Source organism: Hyaena hyaena, unplaced genomic scaffold (assembly GCF_003009895.1).
Source record: "Hyaena hyaena isolate Hyena2069 unplaced genomic scaffold, ASM300989v1 scaffold_782, whole genome shotgun sequence".
NCBI lineage: Eukaryota > Metazoa > Chordata > Mammalia > Carnivora > Hyaenidae > Hyaena > Hyaena hyaena.
Genome location: NW_024081415.1, coordinates 750,723 through 769,040, shown reverse-complemented (window position 1 = coordinate 769,040; position 18,318 = coordinate 750,723). Strand labels below are relative to the sequence as shown.

Below are 18,318 nucleotides of genomic sequence, written 5' to 3'. Positions count from 1 at the left end.
CTACTTCCTTGTTACACAAAATCTTCATAGATGCTTTAAATAACAGAAAGGCTCTTCTTCAATTTTTACCCTAAATTCTTAGAAACCTGTCTTGTCCCATGGATGCACATAATAAAAGGAAAGAGCAAATGACCCAAATTTCAAACAGAAATGGATCTGAAAACAAACTCTTTTTATTATGAGTCACTGATCGATGATAAAGCAACGACTCCTCTGAGTGATAGCAGCAGTGATTATTTATTGCACCTAAGCATGCACCAGGAACTGTGCAAGTATTTTGTATGTATTACTTCATTTAAAACTTGCAGCAGTCCACTGAAGTAGGTATGGCTTATCCCTATTCTATAGATAAGGAAACTGGAGCTCAGAGACATGAAGTAACGTGTTTAAGGTCACACAGCAAGTGGGTGCTAAAGCAGTAATTCTAACACAGGCATGTATAACTCCAAAGCCTGTGTTTTTAAACACTTACAATCTATTGCTTCTGTGTCTCAGTTTTCTGTATTATAAAGTAGAGTAATTACTTCCCTCACAGAGCTGTTATGGAGACTAAGTGAAATAATATGGATGTATCTAGCATAGTGCTGGGCATCCTATATATACTTAATATACTTAATTATGTTCCCCGTCCTTTTTTCACTCCAGTGTAGGTTAAACATTTATCATAACGGATATATTTACCTATTTCAAAGCATAGATATTCTAAGTCTTGATTAATTCCAAAAGGAAAATACTACCAGATCAATAAATATATTTGATCCAAACAGATATAAAGGGAAAAAAATCAAAGAAGAAAAACAATACATTCCACCTAATTTTATGACTTTTGTTCTGCTACTGATTGTTCAGAACATCATAAGATCAAAATATATCAATATTTAAAGTTAGGAAAAAAGAGCATGGGACCCAGAACTCTCAATTCATTACAGCTTGAAGGAGGACTCCCAAAAGAACCTAACAAATCATGTCACATTAAAAAAAAAAAAAAAAAAGTACTTCCAGTGGGGAAGACAGATTTGGACAAAGACAGAGGCAATGAGGATAATACTTGTACAGTAAGTTGATTTGTTTGTTAAAGACAGACTTTCATTCTTATGTTGAAGCAGTCTAAAAATGCCAGGAGAGGAAAATGTGGGGCAAATAAAAATATACAGCATTTCTACTGTTAATTCTCTACACATACATACTTCCTATAGTTTCTTTTTTTTTTGGTTTAGTTCATAACTATGATACTTACCTCTGACTGGTGTAAAGAAATCAAATCAAACTTGGGGCACCTGGATGGCTCAGTAGATTAAGTGTCCTACTCTTGATTTCAGCTCAGATCATATCAGGGTTTATGAGATGGAGCCCCACACTGCACTCTGCACTGACAGTGAGAAGCCTCCTTGGGATTCTCTCTCTCCTCTCTCTCTGCCCCTCCACTGCTCTCTCTCTCAAATTAAATAAACTTTTTTTAAAAAAGGAAATAAAATCAAACTTTTCTCTTAATTTCCTGACAAGTAAAAACTAAATGTATGCTGGATATATGTAAACACCTAAATACTACAATTCAGAACACAGTGAGTTCTAATATCAAGTCCATCTGGTGTTATATTAGGGTGTATATCCCATGGAAATCCAACCAAGAGTGACTGTCAAACGAAGTTACAGAAGACAATTCAGAAAGCTGGTGAGTTCCATAATATAAACAATATTTTTAAAAGCGCAAGAGAGCATCTGTTTAATGAGATTATCTGATATCACTCTACCTTCATAACAACCTTCCTCTACTTCTATAATACAGTTTTGTCCTAAAACATGGGCCAGCACTGGACCTGGCAGGCATCCTGAGATAATAACATTATAAAGAAATATTGGTTAAGTGATCTAACTAACCCACAAGGTTTTATGTCCCAATCCTGACAACTCCATCCTTCTGTTAAGGGACATAAAAGGCCAACTGATTTCTTCAGATCTCCATTTCTACATAAGAAAAATGGAAATCATGATACACTTCTGTTTCACTAGGCTCTAAAAGTGGAAACTAGCTAAGAAAAAAAAATGAACATGAAGCACTCTGAAAAGAATAAACTAGATTCCCTGACCTGATTATTGGTCAGAGTCTTGTAAAACTAGAATTACTACTTCTTCCAATTCCATACATGCCACCTGGCCATCAAACTGACTGGTAAGTGGTACTGACTGCAAAGGTAATCCATGTAAACAGTTTTAAAGTAATAGAAACAAAATCTGTGTCACAATGTATATTTTCATACTATTAACTAGCTCCAAGGAAAACTTATTTATTGGCATTATAAAAGTAGAAGATGAAAAGTGTAAGATTTCAAATGTTCGAACCTTAAATTTTGTTTTAAATAGTCAGCGGCACGTATAGATAAAACAGTTTGAAACTGGTATAGAAGCAACTATGCAAGGACTGGAGAGAAGCTAACCCAGAAACAGAAGGCATCACAAAGGCCAAAATACAATATGGATTATTTTTATATTGTTCTGTCTGAGTTGTCTGTTGCAGATTCTTAACTTCCAGATTCTATTTTTAAAATCACTTAACACTGTGTATTTCCAGTAGCCATCAAGGCATATACTGTCATCCCTGACACCGAAGATTGTCAGCGGGCTCAATATGTACACTAATGATCTCGGGCAACAATGCCCATCTTCTTTATCAAAAAGATCCTATTCCAGAAGAAAAAGTCTAAAGTTCTCTAAGAAAATTCATTCTGAAACAAAGGAAGTAGTTTCTGTAAAATGGTAAGATCCGTATCACCCCTCAACTTTTAAGATTATCTTACATGCTAAATTTTAAAACCCCAAACTGTCAGGCATTATAACATTTTTAGTTTTCCCCCAAGTCACTGGTGCTCGTTTCTAGTACTGTCAAATAATGATAGCTGCTGTCATTTTTTATAGAATAGCTGGCAGCAAGTTGTACAGACACTCTTCATCTTAGAAGAGTCATCAAATAACCTAAATAAATGACTAGTACTTTGCGGTAAAACTGACCACTCTCCTGATACCAAAACAAATGGGCTATCACAGGTTATTGATACTTTATTGCCAGAATGTTAGTTATTTTATTTTTTAAAAAGTCAAAGGTTTTAATTCTCTTATTTTTTCTAAGCTGCTTTAAAATAACTTTCTTCCTCTTACACATATAGCCCTGTCCTCTCCTTGCTGTTACTGGAGGTTACCTTATTCTATCATAAAGGTAGTCCCATTTACTTTCGCTTGAATACTTGAAGACATTTAAAAAAAAAAAAAAACCCAGAAAATAAATAAGCTATTTTCATTTGATAAAGTTCAACAGTGTTTAAATAAATTTAGGAAAGCCAGTAATCTCAGACACAAGTGATCTGACAGGACCCACAACACAAAAACTATTCCAAATCACAGAAAAACATCTGAGTGACCGATTTTAGGTCTCTTGTTTTAAGTAATAGACAAGAGTCCCTCTTCACCACTATTTGCCTTGGCAATCTAAAATGCTGATATTCTCCTAGATCTAACAGAAAGGAAAAATGGGTATCTTCTCCGTCTAACACCTAAGTGGGTAACCTAGATACTGTAAATAGAGGCTACATAAAGGATACAACACACAGCTCTGAAGTGAGAGCCAAATATTTAACCTGCAACTCTTTGGAAAAGAACACGAAAACATGTGCAGCTCAGCCAAAGACTGTATTAACATGGAATTGCCAGAGGCTAGTAAGTTTGGGAGGAAAAAAAAAAACTCTTTACCAACATTATTTTACTATTGTTGGGTGAGAAAAGCTCAAATGTTAAAAGCACAGTTCTTACTTGTTCAAATTGATCATGCCCACACTCTGCAATGTTTACTTAAAATAAACGGGTGAACTGCTTTTTTTGAAGAGTACTTGTAAAACCAGAATCAAATTCTCAAATAAAGGAGCCAATTAACAAGTATTTTCCTGCTGATATCCTAGGGGTGGCCAGGAGATGACAGCTAAAGTCTATGATTATTCAGAGTTTCTAAAGTTTCTAAAGCTGATAGCTAAATACTAAGCCAACAGAAATTTTCCTATCAATCTATCTTTACTCTTTAGGAAATGAAACAAAAATTATCAGAGAAATAAAAATCTATTCTACCTAGGAGCGAGTAACATTAAATGTTAAAATATAAAAACTGTACTACCTACACTACAGTAGCAGTACAACTTTTGTTAGATTACAGCCTACTAGCCAAAAAAATAAATAAATGCTACAAGATATATTATAAAATATTAACACTAGAATTTAATATACATTCACTATTAATTTTTCTTTCTACATAATAAAGGAATTTCAATGACTGCTTCCAGAATAAAATCTCCTGGGAAATGCTTCCCATTAATAAAAAGATAACTTTTATACAAGTAAATTCACATAGTTCAATCAAAATAACTAAGTCAATAACTAGGATCACTTCAAGTTAATGAACTCCAAAATGTATTCAACAGTACTCTATATACTTTTGCTTAAAATTCAGAAGTCTTTACTATTTCCAAACTAGTAGCTTTATAATAACCTCAAGTTTTGAGAACTTGAGGGAACTGGATATATAAAAGGGAACTGGAAAGGAACACTTGTTCTCTCTGGATAATCAGAATTAACTTGAGAATATATTCATAATTTAATAGCTGATCAGTTTCCTTCAGTTATTAAATCTTTGTTTAAAAAAAGGGGAAAAAATAGCCTTTCCTTCACACATCACCCAAATAGAACACTTTTAAATTAAGTTATATTTACATATAAGCCAGAAGTCCTTTCCACACAAGAATACAACACATACAAAAGTATAAGGGAAACAAGATTTCAAATTACTTTTAAGGAGTAATAGAGCATTTGCACCTAATAACTAAACTGATAAAACATTATAATTAAAAGAAAATAAACCATATTCTTAATGAAGTATTTTGTCTTCTGTCACGGACAGCATACAAGTTGCTCTTTTATTACACAAAAACAATGTTTACTACATCAATGAATGACTCTATCAAAAATAGTAGCGAAAATGGTCTATTACTGCAAGTTCAAAACATCCTTCCTAACATTCACAGTTCTTCTCTGGAGAGTCTCAAACAAAATGCTTTCACTTTGTTGGAGAAATGGATTTAAATCAGACCCATAAATTTTGCATTACACTTCACTTCCAATGCTTTGGAGGAGAAACTTTCACATATTAAAAAAAATTTTTTTTAAAGTAACATTGCAATTCTACCACCAATGGATTAGCTTTACACCAAGGCAATTTAAAATTATTTCTTTTCTTTTCTTTTTTTTTTTTTTTACTGTGAAGAGTCCTTTGGAAGTGACTTGTTTCCATATTCTTTTATCCAACAACAACAACAAATCTAGTTATAAACCTGGCAAGTCAAAACAATAACCAGCAAAGACTAACATTTCTTACCTGATACAGGTAAGCACCAGCTCCCAAATGCCACCTTGGGATAGGTCAGACTAGTAAGCAGGTTCATGTTTTATGATACTAGAATGAACAGGAATAAATCTGTGTTGTTCTTTCTTTAGCAAAATCTATAGCAGCAGCTACGCCACAATGTGAGAGGACCCCAAAGACCTAACAAATGCAAGTGTGTCTCTAGAGAAATAGAGGGAAAAAATCATAAAAGTGAAGACTTACTGCTTGTCATGTGACTTGGTGAGGCGTGCTGTCCATTGGGTGTGCTTGAGGTGAGGTCAATTGCCATAGTGGAGTTCTCCCTTTCAGGTGAAAGCTCATTGTCACCTGCTTTCACAAAATAAAATCTTTTGGTCTCTGTTCATTGTCACATAAAATCTAATTACCAACTTGGCTTCTTACATGCAGAGGCATGCATAGCCTTGAAATTTTAATGTAATACATTTTTCCCTTAAAAGAAACTATAAGGAAATATAATTTAGAAATATATAGCAAATGAATGAAATAATGAAAAGCCATGACTAGCCCACAATAAGAAAAAACCTACAAAATCTGATCATCACAATATTCTTAACTGTAAAATAAGAGCAAGTGGAATAGTTGGTTTCTAAAGTATTTTTCAGTTGAAAAACTAAATTTTCTTTAAACACCTAATTTAACCATCAAGCATAAAGCATTTATAATGGGCATTTTCCAAAATTCTACCAGAGAGTTGGATGTTTAAAAGGAAAGTTGCCTTTAAAAAGGTCAACTTAAGGAGCTTTCACATTATGTGTGTGAAAAATTAGGTTACAAAGTAGTAAATATTTAGCACATGCCATATTAGTAGACAGATATGTAACCTGACTTATCCTTAACTTAAAGTAAATGAAAACACTCCAGTGGAAAAGTGCTGATCTGCTAAGCTACTTACTACTGATTAAAAAGTTATCATGAATAGAGTAAGTGTATTTCTGTATTTCCTTCATTTTGCTTCTGTGCTGTTATTTTCTCAAACTCATTTAAAGGTAAAATTGTGAACAGACAGAAAATAAGAGTACAGAATTCTTGACGAAAAATAGTTCAGAAAATAAAATAACAAGGAACATAAACATCACTTTATTACCAATAACAAATTAATGAAATTGAATACTTACACGTTATATAGCCATCAATAGCCTCTGTTTCCATAGTCAAAGTGCAGTGCTGCAATACAAAAGATTATACCCTTAACACAATGATTCCTTTCAGTATCTGCCATTAAATGCTTAACTTATTTGAAGCTCCAAGCAGTTAGCCCATGTTGCTGCTGCTGCAACCTGTGCCCAAGAAACATACTACAGTGTACTGTATGTGCTCATTTGCAAGTCACTGAACTCTTTCTGCAAATGATCTGATTCCTGTTGGAGATAGGATAGGAAAGATAAGTGTGCTGTGAGATGGGCTGTAGCAAGAAAGGAATGATCCTCTTAATCAGAATTTACTTAAAGAAAAAAAAAAAAAAACAGGGAGGGTACACCTCAAATGTACTAGCTCTAACTGGGATATAAGTATTTTACCATTCACTACTTCCTACAATCACACTGCAGTTTGAGGACTTCCCTGGTATACAGATAGCTCTATTCACAATTGTTGCAAGTTGGTTCATCATGTTCTAATAGAGAGGAGGGACGACAAACAAACATAACAAAACAAAACAAAACAAAAATTTAGCGCCCCAGAGTGTCTTGAAGGTTTCTGCACCAGTTACCCTACTCCCAGACTTGTATTGACATTTTAGCCTACACTAAGTTCTGTGGGAGCACCTGTTCAATGTAACCTTAATTTCCTGCCAGACCATGGTTTGATACAAATGCCAAGCCAACTTAATACATTCTAATCTTGAAAATTTCATAAACTTTTTGCTCTCAGGAAGGGAATCACTTTTTTAAAGTTTGGGGAAATATTTTCATGCACCAATGACAAAAAACAAGAACTTAATTCTCCGAAACAAAAGTAAATTGTATGAGATGACACCCCCTAGCTTTGATTCCACATAATGAAAAGATCGATAAGCTAACTGTATTCTTTGAAGGAAAAAGTTTAAAGAATTGACATGTCCTGAGGAGATTTTTACTTATTTTTTTTTTCCCTTTGGCCCTGGTCCTTTTTGCCTTTAGTTTCAAAACTCTCTTTGCACCAGCAGCTAAATTATTCACAATGAGCCATTTCTGTATTGATCGCCAAGTATATTTAGCCCTGGCTCCTGGAATTTCTCCATTACTTACTGGAAAACAGGCAGCTTCACTTCTTGTCTCCAAAACCACTTCCCTTCTCCCTCCCCTCCCCTTCTTCACCACCATCCTCCCCACCCCCCCAAAAAAACTTTTCTTTCTTTATGGAATAATCAGATCAAATTCCCAACTCAGTCACTACATAGCACTTAAATTTCAACCTGCTGTACTGTTACCAAATTCTTTCAAATTATGATTACATAAGGTTTTCAAGAAAGGCATCCGTAAAGTTTAAAAGGGGAGCAGTTTCTTCGGATATTTTACAAATGAGTTTATCTCTTTAAAAATGTACACATTTAACACACACATATTAAAAAGAAAGAAACGTCAGGGAGAAGCGAAAGAAGTCTGCCCCATCAATGAAATGGTTATTAACCCTCAGAGAAGGAGAGAAAGAAAAAGAAAAGGAGAAAGAGAAACGAAATGTACATACAAAAGAAATTGTCCTTTGATTAAAAAAGATTCATCACCATTTCCAGCTCTGTCGGGAGATCTCAGCTTCTTCTAACCCCTCAAAGAGGAGGTGACAATGTCGGGCTGAAGATAAACGGAGAAAGAAAGAAAGTTTTTTGTGTTTCCCCCTTCTCTCTTTCCCTGTCTTGCCCCCTCCAAGCCAAGCCCCCTGCAGAGTTCAAGGCGAGGAGGAAGGAAAAGCACTTTACAGGTGGGTCATTCCGAGCCCAAATCCTGCAAACAGATCGGCTGATAAACAAAACCAAGAAATGAGAGAGAAGGAACACCCCCTCTCCTCCTCCTCCTCCTCCTCCCCCTCCCCCTCCCCCTCGTCCCTTTGGGATGGTCTAGTAGGAAAAGTCACTCAGGAATGGCACCACGTACTTTCAGGAAAGAGGAAAAAAAAGAGGGAGGGAGGGAGAGAGAGAGAGAGAGAGAGAGAGAGAGAGGTCAGTGCTACAGCAATGCGATTAACCAGAAGAGAAAAAACTTGATCCACCGGTTCCTTAAGAATCGACCAAAAGCTAAGACAAGAAAACTGAAAGAAAGGGGGGGGGGGTAGTAAGAGGGGAGGGACAGTCAGGCCGAACCCAGCAAGGAACCGAGGCCAACTTCACAGGACTGTTTTCTGCCCTTGGCCAAAAAAAAAAAAAAAAAAGAAAGAAAGAAGGAAAAGAAAAAGAAAAAAGAAAGAAAAAGAAAAAATTAAATCTTAATTCCATCTCTTTCGCCCATACTAGAACCTGTCAAAGTGATTTAACTGCTGCCTTTTTACATGTGTCATACCAGGTTTTTTGCTTTTTAAAAAAATTCCAACAGGATCTGGATATTACATTCTATAAGGACAGCTGCAATTTATTCCAGGCTACTCAATCTTTCTTGGAATTCAAGTTAAAACAAAGCAAAACAAGTCAAAATCCATGACAGCTACAGAGATGAGAACTGATTAATCGATTAACATCCCCGAAACAGATTACAAGAAGGGGACCATAAATTAAGGCAGAAGACATCATCTTCAACCCGATTCCCTGAGCGTCCTTTACAGAAATCATTATCCTAATCATCACCACAATCCATCCCGCCCAGAGAAAAATATCTATATTATTATTATTACTGATTAACAGCAACAAGTCATTTGATCACATCACAGTGCAAAACGAGATGCTATATAATTACACTTAACTTTGAAAACACTCCCCCCTCTACAAACCAGATACACATATTTATATATCATCTATGAATCAGAAGACAAATAAAACAAGAGCTGTTCTTCACCACGCAAAAGCCAAGCGGAGATTTACCTCAGCAGTGCATGCAGTAAAATAATCCCATCACCCTTTTGTTTGTGTTTACTGTTAGTGTATCCTCTCTCTTTCTTTCTTTCCTGTGCCTAACGTGTGTTTGTGCACTGCAGTTGGTGGTGGAAACTAAGGCAGTGGATCTGTAGCTAAGGGTAATCCTGTTTTTACTTCCTCCATCTTCAGCGAGGAGCAGGGTTAGCCCGGGACAGCTGGTCAAACCCCGAGAAACCGATCCGCCGGAGCCCAAGCACATCTCCCCCGCCGGCCGGGCTCGCGCAGACGCCCGCGGGCGGAGGGCGGGCTGGCGGCGGCGGGCGGCGGGGCCCGGGGCGCGCGGAGGCGTGCGTGCGTGCGCGCGCGCGCGTGTGCGCGTGTGCGGGGGGCCTGGGTGCCGGTGTGGGTGCGCGTGTGCGCGCGGCTGGCGAGGGCGCGTGTGCGCGTGTCTGCGCTCTGGGCCGCTCGGCGCGCTCGGCAATCGATTACAGGACAAGTGCTGCCCGGCGGCTCCGCGACGCGCGCACTCCCTCGCGCCCACCCGCGCGCCCGGCGGCGTCGCCCGCGGCCCCGCGGCCCCCAGACGGCTGACCCCGCCCCCAAAGCGGGACCAGGTAACCCGCCTCCGAGAGCGCCTCGGGCGACCCCAACTCGCCCCCCCCTCCCCTCCCCAACCGTGATAAACCTCACGTTTTCTGCCGGCTGGGAAGGAAGAATTGGAGCGGTGGAGGGAGGTTCATCTCGGCCGCTTGAAGTTTTCTTTCAAGCTGGGATTTGCGACGAGGCCGGGCCGAGGGAGCGGGACGACGATCCAGGCGCTCGGCGCGGAGCTCGGCATCGGCGTCCTGGCCGGAGTCGGGTGTGCGCGCGGACCCACCCACTCAGGCTTCGCGATAAACTCTGCGGTACAATTTCAGAAAACGGCACCGGGCAGACCAGGACACGAATCAGGACAGAGGGGTCCTCGGGAATGGATTTGAGAAGGAAATTCAGGTCTCAGATGAAGCTCAACTAGTTGGAAAGTGCTTTACAGTGCAAGTTTAAAATTAGAGTGTTCCCTTGCTTTTACTGCTCAGGGCTTGAGCCGCATTCACCAAAGTCCAAGGAACGGGTGAGGGTCCAAAAAGTTGGTGCCAGGGACGTGTTGGCCGTCAATATCATCAGGTACAGCACAGCTTTTTTATTTGTGAAGAACGTCTGTGGACCGTCATGGAAAAAGCAAATGCATATTTCTTCTACAAATAGTAGCATTTAGGATTTTACGTGACCACATTTGCAAAAAGAGGGAATAGAGACTTCTATAATTAAAGGGAAAAGGAAAATGAAAGGAGCTGAAAATACTGAACTGTGTAGTCTGGGTGGCTTAAGTTTGAAAACACATGAAATTATCAGGACTGCCAAACAGCATTTCTGAGAAACCATATCACAGATTGTGAAGAAAATCAATGCTGAAACAGTTAGGAGGAGGCATCATACTCCTACTCCTTTCAAGAATCCCAGAAATAGGTGCTGAGTTGTTGGGGGTTGGTTTTTTTTTGTTTTGTTTTGTTTTGTTTTCCTTTCCTGCTGAGGAAAGAGAAATGCTACATTGAAAATAAAATCAACTATACCTTAAGCACTTAGTCTGTATGTCTACAAAATTTTGAATCGTCTTTAGATTTCAGAGTGGGGAAGGAATTCATTCACATTAATAAACACTAATGGATACCATCGGACTTGTGTGATAACTTTAAGTTGTATTGTGAACTAAGAGTTTATTTTATTCATTGTATTTTTTTAAACAATTGTACCAATAGGCTCGTTTTTAATTATGGAAATTGAAAGTTGGTGCCCTAGTGCAACAAAGATTAACCGGTTTCCATTGGAGAACAAATCATTTGGGCTCAGGTCAGCAACAACCTGCAGTTCCTGTGATTTCTGTATTGGTAAGGCAGGTGTTTTGTTTTGTTTTCTTTTCTTTTAACCTGTTATCTAAATAAAAGTAATTTTCCTGAAGTCATATTTGGGAAAGCTGTGAACATAGAACTCCACAAATCATTCTAATCATCCCAGTAGAGAGCAAAGATTTAAATCCTAAATTATCTCAGAAAATTGGAGTGTTGTTCATAATATATAAATTCTCAATATATAAAGGGTAATATAACTTCCCTGAATTGCCACAAGTCCTTCCTAAAAACTAAGCCTGTGTTAGAGTATCTGCAAAGTTATAGAGGTCCTTGGAAAAGATGAATTAAAACACATTCAAAATTAAGATGAAATATCTGGATAGTTTAACCAATTTAATTACTGGTAGAAGAGGATCCATTGGGAAGTCTTAAGGAACTATCCTCAAATTTCCAAAGCTACCACAGCTGAAATAGTCCTTACCCCTGGTTGATTAGAGCTTAATTTAGCTCCCTTGAAAACCTATCCTTTTAGTGAGTTACTTTCATTGGCTACAGACTCACCAGAGGCACACTCTCTCCCTCTAGTGGCTAAGCATTCAGCCACTTTACATTTGGTGGCCCTGTCTCCCCAAGAATGGGAGATTTGGGCAGGGAGAAATAGCTCCCAAATTTCAGAATTGCAAAGATCTTACAGCACTTGTGAGAATTCGATCATTTGGGAAAATTTTCTCTGTTTTTAACGTGTTTCTTTCTCATTTGCAGATCATGGTATGTCCAACTGACCCCCCAAAAAAGTCAGTTATGTTTACACACTAAGACTAAGGGTGTTTCACCTTCTGAAGTTGAACAGTCCTGACTCCAAGACTCACGATTGTACTTGTAGAAAGGAACCTTTGTAAAATTTGTAGTAATTCACTTTGCTCACAGTTTTTCTCTACAGTATTTTTTATAGTGGTTAGAGGATGTATTATTTCCATCCTTTTCTGTAACTACACTGCACACAGTTTTAAAGTACATATATGGTTATACTATGCATAAAAACACACCACTAGGGAAGTGCAGTACCATATATAAAATTTCACTTTGGGAAGGTAGTGAGGAGGTGGGGAGAAAACATAACCCATGCCCACCATTTTTCAAATAGAAGCTTCTTTCTCATCCTTTCTGTCCCATCTTACCAGAAACTGTGCCTACCCAGTACTCAGCCTTATCTTAGCCCCTTGTACTTTTCTTTAATTATACAATTTGTAAATATTTTTTATTTCCTGAGTTTTAAATGAAAATCTCCCCCCCCACACACACACACATTAGAATGTCATATTTTTAAAAGCAGAGATTATGTCTATTGCTAACAGTTGTTTTCTCAGAACTAGCAGTGTTTGGCACAAAGTTTGTACTCAGGAAACCTTTGCTGAATGGATGAATATAGAGCTAATCACATATTCACTTAGCTTCATGTGTTAAACTGTTTTTAAGGGACAAAAAGGGTATGATAACAGATACATTCTAATTCCATAAAGATATTGGTCAAGTCTTGGCTTGTAAGTCATGTTACAAATAACAGGTCAGCTCTAGCTCCTGTCCACGTGAAGAATGTGAACACCTAAGTAGAGAATATAACTTTTACAAATATAAATAAGAAGAATGGTTAAAATTGTACATAAAATATAATTTTGAGTAACTTACATGACCCTTCTGTTTCAAAAACAAATTATTTCATGTTAACGCCTAATAATTCATGATCTTAGTTGACTATCAAAGAATGCAACAGATTTAATTGTATAATCACTAAATGCAATTAACAAAAGAAATTTTTAATTTTTTTAATATTAATTCATTTTTGAGAGATAGCATTAGCGGGGGAGGGGCAGAGATAGAGGGAGACACAGAATCTGAAGCACGCTCTAGGCTCTGAGCTGTCAGCACAAAATCTGATGCAGGACTTGAACACACAAACTGTGAGATCGTGCCCTGAGCCAAAGATGGACACTTAACCAACTGAGCCACCCAGGTGCCCCAGCAAAAGAAATTTTTAAAAGTCAGTGTAGCTAAAATTATGAAGAATTTTGTTTTCTTTGGATGGTTTGTTTCATCTGTATTTGATTTAAAAGCCCTAATACCCTTTAAAGAAATTTAAATAAAAGTGAATTTTTGTTCAAGGAATTTACTCCATGTTGTTAAGTTTGGTTTTGTTTTCAGCAGAGGGTAAGAGGGGACAATTCTACACACTGCAATACTTTACCAATATCAAAGGAGAAATTTTGGAGACTAATTATATATTAATTAATTTTATTTAGATGGCTTCGTTGTGCTAGACATAGAACATAATCACCCAAAGTAGTTTCCCTAAAGTAACTTAAATCCCCAAAAAAGTTAAGATTAACAAGCACACAGGCACAATGTTTTAAAACTGATTACTTGTTGTTTTATTTTTGTCAGGTGTTGTTCTCTTTGAAGTGGTGTTCTTTTTTAAGCAGGATATGGAACAATGGTCTCATATTCTCCTGTCGACCTAGATTGGCACTATGAAGAAGCAAGCAAGCCAGAAATAGAACCATAATTTCAAAGAAAACATTCTAAGATACCAAATCCAGTTCATAAGTAAGGCGTATTAATACCTCCCTGACTATAGTGATAATCTGGGGTCTGCTGGGTGGCATGTGATTCCTATATGGTAAGGGTCTTCTCATTCCATCCACCTTGAACAATAGTTTCTTTTAACAATTCTTAAGAGTGTCACTTTGCAATTAGAGATAAGGTTCTTGTGCAAATACCCATGTCCCTAGGAAAGGTAACAGTATGACTTAAATTCACACTTTGATAGAATAATATCAGATTGCTTCTAAAGAGCACGTTTTGATGTAGAGCAGAAGATAAGCTATCTCTATCCCAAATGAGAGTTATAAATTGTGGGAGTTAAACTTAAGACCAAGGGGGTGAGGACTGGAGAAGCTTCTGAATAAAAATGAAAGTACACATTTTTAAAGATGTCATCAGAATACATCATAGTTGTTTTAAAATGCAGATGTGTTCAGTTTTTGAGGAAATGAATTCTATTAATGCAAAAATGAAAGAACTTCGGGCTGGGTCAAGTGTAAAGAGCTGATGCTCAAAAAAGAAAAAAAAACTCTAAAAGTCATGGAAGAAAATAATTCTTCTAAAACAACGTTAAAATTTGTGAACATAAAAAGTATAATGAGGTTATTGAACTTTCCAATAATGCGTTAGCACAAGAGAAGAAAAAGATGATTCAACTTTCTGAAGACACAGCTCACAAATCTAAAAGATAACAATAAGAAGAATGCATTGCCTGGCGAGTATTAATTATTTATTTTTAAAGTGTATTCACTTATTTTGAGAGAGGGAGAGAGAGCACATGAATGAGGGAGGAACAGAGAGAGAGAATCCCAAGCAGGCTCCACACTGACAGCACAGCACACAGAGCCAGACACAGGGCTTGAACCCATGAACCAGGAGATAATGACCCAAGCCAAAACCAAGAGTCAGATGCTCAACCAACTGAGCCACCCAGGTGTCCCTAGTTTAGATATAATATAATAAACACCCTCTGGGGATAAGAAGGAAAACCAAAAGTGATCACTTGACTTTGGAATTGGGAAGTGAAAATAGGGCAGATTAGCCTAGAGACCCTATCATAGCAACAGTTGAATTCTGCTAGAGATATCCATAGTTTAAAGCAGAGTGATGACAGGTTACTTCTCAAGGGAACTACTTGGTAGTTAAACCACTGCCCATAAGAGTATGATCCTGTTTTGTTTTGTTTTGTTTTGTTTTGTCTTAATCCTGTGAAAAGCTCTGGAATTACATGTCCAGTTTTTGTGAGAAGCCTCAGCTCCTTTTGAACCAAAATTCTTTCACAGTATATCCAAGTCTAATCACATGTTTAAACAACCCTATATAGACTGAAGAAAATAGAAGACCACATTACCAACAGATAATGAAGGAAAGAATCCAGGGATTCAACCTTCCCCCTCTTTTATAGCCAGATGGTGACAACTTAGGGAATTAAAAGCCACACAGGGATAGAAATGGGGAGCCGTTTCCTGCTTGATAACTCTGAAAGACAGTGTGTGGTTTGGAAGAAGAAAATTAATCAAAGAAAGGTCATTTACAGGTAGTAAAGTCAAATGTCACCTCCCCCAATTCTCATGACTTGTGGTTTAGAGAAAGGTTAGCTTAATATAGAGGTTAGTGTGGCATTCTGAACTGTCTCAAGACATGATATATGAAGATGAGAATAACATCGTCAGTATCCCTCCCCACAACAGCTATGTTCAGGCTTCAAAAAGGTATTTAAAACTTGACGTCATGGTGAGGTATTAGGCACCTGGGAAAGTCCCACTTAGTAGACTAAGGATATCATCAAAAATCCTATACACTGTATTCCAGATACAGTTTTTAGCAGAGGGTAAGAACGTTGCAAAACTTCATTGGAAGATTATGGTTTTGAAATATACCATTTTTGAGAAATAAATCTTTATATGCAGAATCTACAGCACTTTAGACTGATGATATAACTGATCTCAAATTTGGAGTATCACGGCACCTGGGTGGCTCAGTCGGCTGAGTGTCCAACTTCAACTCAGGTTATGGTCTCACAATTTGTGAGTTCAAGCCCCCTGTTGGGCTCTGTGCTGACAGCTCAGACCCTGGAGCCCATTTTAGATTCTGTGTCTCCCTTTCTGTCTGCTCCTCTCCTGCTCTCATTCTGTTTCTCTCTCTGTCTTCTTCAAAAATAAATAAACATTCAAAAATTTTGTTTTAAAGTTGGAGTATCAATGGGACTAGCTAAATACCATATTGCCGTTATAGGCATTTGCTTTATGCCAAACATAAGCATGTTACATGCGTTATCTCATTTAACCCTATAGCCATTTTTAACAGAAATAATATTGGCCCCATTTTTCACATGTAGAAATTGAAGCATGGATACATTATTATCTTTTTTAGGATACCACAATGTCAGAGCTGGACTCAAAGACATGTTTTAAGTTCTAAATAGCCAATAGTAATAACCACCATAATATACTGTCACCTAAATAGCCAAATATATTTATCAATCATACAAAACTGTTGATGCAATTAACTGCAGCCCTTTGGGTAACTACTGTCCAATACTGAATCACTTGAAAGAAAACCCAAATGTCTACGATGTTCTTAGAAGCTTATTCAAATGCCATATCAACATAGAACTCTACCAAATCCAGTGGCTATCTATGTGAAACAAAACCTATCTCACATCTAATACTGTTACATCATGTATTCATCTGTACCTTTCTTGAGTTCTTCTGAACTAATAAATGACATGAGATAACCACCAAGAGTGAACTTAAAAGATAAACACCCCATAGAGAACTGAGTATCAATTAATTGTGACAAGGAGAGAGAGACAATATCTTAACTTTAAATTCTGGATCACCAAGCACATTTGCACTTTTGTTTCAAAAGGGATCACTTCCAGGAGAAAATATTTGCAAACAACATATCAGATTAAGGGTTGGTATCCAGAATCTATAATGAACTTATCAAACTGAACACCCAAAAAACAAATAATCCAGTGAAGAAATGGGCTAAAGACATGAACAGACACTTCTCCAAAGAAGACATCCAGATGGCCAACAGACACATGAAACGATGCTCAACATCACTCATCATCAGGGAAGTACAAATCAAAACTATGATGAGATATCATCTCACACCTGTCAGAATGGCTAAAATCAATAAGTCAGGCAACAACAGACGCTGACGAGGATGAGGAGAAAGAGGATCTCTTTTGCACTGCTGGTAGGAATGCAAACTAGTGCAACCATTCTGGAAAACAATATGGAGGTTCCTCAAAAAATTAAAAATAGAACTATCATATGACCCAGCAAGCACTACTAGGTATTTATCCAAGGGATACAGGTGTGCTGTTTCAAAGGGACTACATGCACACCCATGTGTATAGCAGCACCATCAACAATAGCCAAAGTATGGAAAGAGCCCAAATGTCCATCAATGGATGAATGGATAAAGAATATGTGGTGTATATATATATACAATGGAATATTACTCAGCAATCAGAAAGAATGAAATCTTGCCATTTGCAACTACATGGATGGAACTAGAGGGCATTATGCTAAGCGAAATTGGTCAGTCAGACAAAGACAAACATCATATGACTTCACTCATATGAGGACTGTAAGATACAAAACAGATGAACATAAGGGAAGAGAAGCAAAAATAATATAGAAACAGGGAGGGGGACAAAAACATAAGAGACTTAAATATGGAGAACAAACAGAGGGTTATTGGAAGGGTTTTCAAGGGGGGATGGGCTAAATAGGTAAGGGGCATTAAGGAATCTACTCTTGCAATCATTGTTGCACTATATGCTAACTAACTTGGATGTAAATTAAAAAAAAATTTTAATAAAAGGGGTCACTTCTGATTCATTGCTTCCCAAAACATAAACATCAAAATCCTTCCTTTTGTAGACTTGCTTTACCTATGTGTGCAAAGAATGAATAACTGACTTTGTGTAGTGAACATTGTGATTTTAAATGGTTATGGTATTCTTATATGACATTTTGAATTAAAGTAACAGATTTTTTTTTCTAGAGGAGAGCAGCTCTCAGTTTATAGTAAAGGTCAATTTGAGCATTTTTCTAGGATCCATTAAAGGAAGCCTATGAGATTAGGATTTTTTTTTCTCAGTTGTAATTTACAAATTGAATACTGGAGTAGAGACATGAAACTATACTAATTTAATTGGATTCTTCTGTCCCCTTTTGCATAGGTATAGGAGTCACATATTTGTTCCCTCACAGAAGGATTTTTTTACTAAAAACTAAAAGAAATAATACTTTGATAACAGAGATTCTATTTATGAAGGAAGCTGATTGACGGCCTTGGGGGAAGTTTGTTTTAGCACACTTTGTACAACCTGTCCTAAGGCAGAAGAGCTTCCCAAAACATCTTCAAATAGCCAAAAAATAAAATGAACAAGGGGT

At 37.3% G+C, this 18,318-nt stretch overlaps 1 protein-coding gene across 4 annotated transcripts in view; it reads right to left on the bottom strand.

The window, feature by feature from the left end:
- IKZF2 (IKAROS family zinc finger 2) overlaps positions 1 to 10,152 on the bottom strand; it is a 153,164-nt gene extending 143,012 nt beyond the window's left edge. For 2 of the 4 annotated variants that reach the window (XM_039218881.1, XM_039218884.1), the window contains exons 1-3: positions 8,105 to 8,214; positions 6,556 to 6,604; positions 5,642 to 5,746 (exon numbers count right to left, since the gene is read on the bottom strand). In XM_039218881.1, coding sequence (XP_039074812.1) covers positions 5,642 to 5,746; positions 6,556 to 6,589 — 139 coding nt within the window. In that variant the 5' untranslated portion in view covers positions 6,590 to 6,604; positions 8,105 to 8,214. Of the gene's footprint in view, positions 1 to 5,641; positions 5,747 to 6,555; positions 6,605 to 8,104; positions 8,215 to 9,425; positions 9,560 to 10,109 lie in introns of those variants that run through there. The other 2 variants (XM_039218883.1, XM_039218882.1) reach the window with 2 other exon arrangements.
- Between the last annotated feature and the right edge of the window lie 8,166 nt (positions 10,153 to 18,318).